The sequence below is a fragment of the Castanea sativa genome, chromosome 7 (genome assembly GCF_040712315.1).
Source record: "Castanea sativa cultivar Marrone di Chiusa Pesio chromosome 7, ASM4071231v1".
NCBI classification, from domain to species: Eukaryota; Viridiplantae; Streptophyta; class Magnoliopsida; order Fagales; family Fagaceae; genus Castanea; species Castanea sativa.
The window spans coordinates 3,731,209-3,736,927 of record NC_134019.1 but is presented as its reverse complement, the minus strand read 5'-3'; the positions used below and the strand labels follow the sequence as shown (position 1 = coordinate 3,736,927).

Genomic DNA, 5,719 nt, shown 5'->3' with positions numbered 1-5,719 from the left:
CAAACCATGACTTTCACCAAATAAACTCCAAACGTCGTCGGTAAAATAAATGAATAAAATATATTAAAAAATAAATAAAAATTTGTGGTGACCGAAAAGTGAGGGAAAAGAGTTAGATGAAACAGGGGTAAAATCGCAAATCAAGCCAGGATATTCGCCTAAACCATTAAATAAATAATTAAATAATTAAATTTTTTTTTTTTTGGGTTAAAGTGAAAGACAGTGACAAATTGGAGTGGAGGGTCCTTGCATTTCATGCTTTTTTTTTTTCCTTTTTTTTTTTTTTTTTCAAGTTTTTCTTTTTCTTTCCTATTTTTTCGGGTTTGCACTGCATCTTTAGTTTCCTCATCGATTCCAATCTCTCATATATAAACAAATTATCAAACACAATTGGGTATTTTTGGTTTCTAAACAATAATAGTAGTAGCATTAGAAAGATTAAATTTTTATTATTATTTTGAGGTGGGTTTTGTTCGGTATGTTAAGGTGGATCATAAAAGGGCAGAAGCAGCAGAGGCAAAGGCAGACGCATTGGTTGCTGTTGTTTTGTGCTCAACAATCACACATGGCTACTTGCACAAGCAGTAGCAGTAGATGTAGTAATTATTCTAGTATATTTCGAAATGAACCCATGAATTTGTTCTTGTCTAGGAAGGTTTTGTCGGGTGGTTGTTTCAATCTCAAACTCAGATGTTCTTTGAGGTTTGATGATGCTGATGATGATGATGATCACAACAGCATTGATCATGGTTTTCACAAGGGTGTAGGATTAGGAATCAGAAAAGTGAAAGGAAATCCTAATGCAATAATTGGAAACCCAGCATTGGCTCCTCTTCCAATTCCACCTCCTCCGCAGCCATTGCAGTTGCTTAGTGTCTTTGATTTGGACACTGCCACTGCCCCATTAAGCCAAACTCAAATTCAAACACCACAAGAATCCTCGTCGCGCCGCGGATCCCCTCTTGGGTTCCCTGATCGTCCTCAGCCTGATAAGGTTGTTGTTGCTGTTGATGTTGATGAGGGTATGTTCTTTTTTTTCTTTATTCTTTGTGTAAGTATTTTTTGCAACCGTGTTTATTAAATTTGTAATGTATTGGCTGACCATTTATCTGGGTGCTAAGTTACCAACACAATAGCATATTTTTGCTCTCTCATTTTATGACTTGTTTATAATTGTGTATTTGCTGTTGCTTTGTTGATAAGCAGTTTTGGGAAACTTTGTGTCGGCTCTGAACAGATTTATAGCGGATCGTTACTCTTCAAATCATTCTGTTTCCGAGTATCATGTCTATGAGTTCTTCAAGGTATTACTGTTTGATTGTCATCTTCATTCCAATTGCTATATTGATACAATAATATATGATATTTCCTGTTATGGCTTTGTCCTCTAAAGAATTCTCCATAATATATTTTTCAACATTTTGACCACTTCCTGCATGTTAGCTGCATAATTTTTACTTGATATTTTTATCATCAATAATATTAATGCCCTTGACACAAAGCTATAAACTATTATGTGGGCTATACACATTAGTTGTTACTTGTTAGTTATAACTTGCTTCCTTTTGTGTCATGAATAGTTGAGTACCTCTTTGAGTTCCTGAAATTGTGAATTATTTTGCTTATTTTAAGTAAAAATGCTTATAACCTTCTTGATTTGATTGTGTCATGCCTTACAACTACTTACATCATTGATGTAATATAACTGGACTTATTTTGTTCTGGACTACTTGTGACAGTTGAACCCCTCTGGCTCTGGATGTGCTCGGATTAGATATGTATTATAAGTTATGCCCTTAAATTGTACAAGAGAACTTGTCATGGATTTCGTAGTAATGTTGGCATCAAAAAATTTATTTTTTATTAAGTTATCAGTGTACATGTGGGTCTTGAACCCAAGACTTTATACTTCAGCTCGCTTAAGGGAGAATGAAGGGTCTTGAGCTAGAGCCCGTTGGCATTACAACTTATAAATGCTGAATACTTAAGTCTGTGTTCCACAGTTGTTACCTGCAACGTGACTTAAATATAATTTTACATTAACCCCCCCCCCCCCCTCTGCTTTCAGTCAGTTCTATGGTTGGAAAAATGTGTGCATTTTTCTTTATGTATTCTGATGCATCCTTCATTTCTGTTACAGATATGGAATTGTTCGCGTGATGAAGGTACTGCAAAATATGACTGTTGGATTGACTGATTTGCATCATATGACTATTTTTTAACTTTCATTGGCCTTTCTTAATTTTTAAAATATGCAACTTGAGTATGAAGTTCTTCTAAGCAATTTATATGATGAAATTATTTGGTTGAACTGGTCTTGCTCTTTTGACTCTTTTCAAGTTCATTTAATGAAGTGTTTTGTGTGTTTTGGGTGACGTACGTTTATCCTGGATGAAGGATTCTTATAAACTTTTTAATCAGTTTTAATAATGACCTTTTGAAACTGTTGGTTGATTCTTTATGGTTTTCTATATGGACATACTGAGAAATATAAATGGGAATGCATGGACCACTTAGATAAAATGAGAAGGGTTTTTTTTTTAAAATGGTTTGATGTCCACAGTGTGCTTTGCAGGATATTTATTCGACTAATGTTTAAAAAATGGTTTGAGATGAATTGTCTAGCTTACTGACTTCATCTTGTTATAAGTATGAGATATTTCTGCTTCAGAAATTCAGAATCTGTGCTATACTCATTGAAATTGTGCTAAAAATCTACTTATGGTGACAGCTGATATTCGTGTCCATGAGTTCTTCAAAACATCATACTTCAAGATGGGAATCCAACCTCTTCCAGGTGCTCAGAGGGCGCTTCATAAGTTATCAAGATATTGCAACCTATCAGTTGTGACGTCTGTATTATTAGTCAAATTTCTTTCAGCATGCATGATTATTTAAACTGATGATTAACTAGAATTTTGGGCATGTACATATGCATTACCAGGTCTCGGCAGAATGCAATCAAGGACCACACAATTTATTGGATTGAGAAGCATTTTCCGGGACTGTTTCAGGAGATTCAATTTGGCAACCACTTTGCTTTGGATGGAGAGTCTAGGCCTAAGTCAGAAATATGCAGGTATGTCCACGAACTACTTGAACTACTGTATAGTATCTCAATGCCTGTAATTTGTAATTTTCAACCATCTTATGCATTCTCAAAAAAATTTTAACTCGTTCTTTAAACCTTCAATTTCAATAGTCTGTTCAAGTATAATGTAATGTCTCGTAATGATGCTATACTAGCAGGTTGTTAGCTCCTTTGTGGATCATCACTTGTCAGTCCATGCATGCCTCTTGATTTTTAGAGACTTACTGCAGAAACATTTTGTCTTGACTTGTATTTGGCAGGTCCTTAGGAGCTAAGGTTCTGATTGATGATAATCCAAAATACGCTATTGAGTGTGCTGAAGCTGGAATCAAGGTTCTACTTTTTGATTATGAGAACTCGTATCCTTGGTGCAAGATAGAGTCTGTCAATCAACATCCTCTGGTGACAAAAGTTTATAATTGGGAACAAGTGGAGCAACAGCTAATCTCTTGGATTGTGTCCTAGTTTTATAATCCTATCACCGAAATTCACAAAACATCTTCCCCTCATAAAGATATGGTACTGATTGATGGATTCTAGAAAAATAAGCTCAGAAACATTACAGTCTTTGGTGGAGGAGCAGAAAGCAGATGAAACAAACGGTTGGGGGATCTGAGCTGTTAGAAAAGTTGTAAAGATAAAGGGAATATGGTTCTATTTCCCCCCTTCTTGAGCCACATAGATAAAAATTGGAATTCATGTAAAATTTTGGGTTTCAGATTGTTAGATGTGATGGAGACATTAATGTCAGTGCAGTTAAAATCATTTTCTCCTTCATTTTGGTGTTTGTTTTGGTCATGTAGCTCATAATTAATGTTGGTTATTGGAGTTTAGGCACAAGGGTGCTATTGTTTAAGCTTATGTACAGCCTACTTAAGGCATCATTCTTTTTTTCCTAGTAAAGTTGTACTTGTACCGGATTTATTTTTTGAACCAAATAAATCAATCTCAGCACTAAATTATGCTAGGTGCATTATTTTCTATCACATGATAAAAGTTCAAGCATGGTTATTGAGATCCTAAATGTTGCAAAGTAGTTCACAAGTAAAATCCCAAGCATTTTTCCTAGAAAAGAAGGGTTGTTCACATATTACAAGTTAGGTACAAATAAATATTCATTATTTTACTAGAAGAAGTTTCATAAACTGTGAAGGAGTAAAGCAACAGCTACTCTCTTCTATTGTTTCTGAGTTATATCAATAAAATTTACAGGACAGCATCACTTCAGTGAGATGTGATACTGAATATAATGGACGCTACTGATAGATGAGCTAAACAAGGATTCTGGGTAGGAACTGTTAAAAAATTTGTAAAGATGAAATGAAAATTGCTCTGTTTTTCCCCTTCTCGAGCCACGCAGATAACTCGGCTTTCAAGTAATTGGGTTTCAGATTGTTAGATGTCATGAAGACATTCATGTATTTGTGCAGTTAAATGGATAGAATTTACTTTAAATTTGGTTTGAAAGAAAATTCCTCCAACTACTATGTGGTGGTTAAAATGATCATCTATGTAACTTTTAAATGTGAGCATTTGTTTAAGCTTAAAACTTAAAAGTGGGGTTATTTTATTTTATTTTTTATTTAAAGCTAACTTATGTATGCTGTACATAAAGCTAACTTATGTAACTTATGTATTCTAAAAGCACTCATTAATCGGACCCTAATTTTAAAGTCAAATGAGCTATGAATTTAAGTTAAATCCAAGTTTATAAAAATAATGTCAACCAAACCAAACTATATAGTGGGAACTTGACAATCTTCAATTTAAGAATTTGATTTAATAAGGCGCTACGTACTTAGCATGCCTTTTAATTTCATGCCTCATTCCTTAATTGGAAATGGTCAGGAATGTGGAAGATGAGTGATGCATAGGCCAAGACTGATCAATCGAGGTCATCAAGAGCAAACATACACCAACATCAGCATTACCTTGCTGCCCTCGAGGCTACGCTACGTTTCAACGTTAGTATGGATTTCAAGTAATTATCAACGTATATGCGTAATGTGTTAATCAATTGCGCGCAGACTTTGACATTTGGAACTCATGGAAATTAAAATACATGCACTTGTTATGACGCAAAGCCGCGTGGAACCATGCATGAACAACGACACTTAGGTAGATTATCAAGATTCAGGAGTAGCTGCCTCATTCTTATCACAATTCACTGATTATTGGTTACTTTTCTATATCAATTATAGATGTTAGGTCATAGGTGATTGGTTTTTTTTTTTTTTTTTTTTTATCAATAAGAGTTCTTCATTAATTGTTTATCATGATGCTGAAAATCGTCAGTAAGCTACACGGTCCTCACGTGCCCGGAGCAACACCTGCACAACACCAAAAAGAAAAAGACCTTAAGAGAGTTCTGGTGTGATACCGGCCTAATACCCTCCAAATGTTAAGTCAGAGATTGTTACAACTCTAGAGTACCAGAGCTGGGATGAATTATGCGTACCTCTTTTTCTGAAGGTTTTGGCCTTTGTAGGGAACCGATCTTGGTGCCTTGGGCAAGAGGAATATTTTCTTGTAGAGAAGATTCTCATAAATGCACGTAATTTAAGGAATCCTTTCCATATAAGGGTTTGGTTAATCGTGGAGCTCAAGTTGTTACTATTTGAGATTTCC

The 5,719-nt window shown here is 35.0% G+C and overlaps 1 protein-coding gene across 1 annotated transcript; it reads left to right on the top strand.

Annotated features, from left to right (window-relative positions):
• The first annotated feature begins 204 nt into the window (after positions 1-204).
• LOC142644705 (uncharacterized) lies at positions 205-4,033 on the top strand. The gene is made up of 6 exons (XM_075819280.1): positions 205-1,022; positions 1,207-1,304; positions 2,141-2,165; positions 2,732-2,852; positions 2,945-3,079; positions 3,352-4,033. Exons 1-6 carry the CDS (start codon positions 479-481, stop codon positions 3,554-3,556), a joined length of 1,128 nt encoding a protein of 375 aa, XP_075675395.1. The 5' UTR covers positions 205-478; the 3' UTR covers positions 3,557-4,033.
• The last annotated feature ends 1,686 nt before the right edge of the window (positions 4,034-5,719 follow it).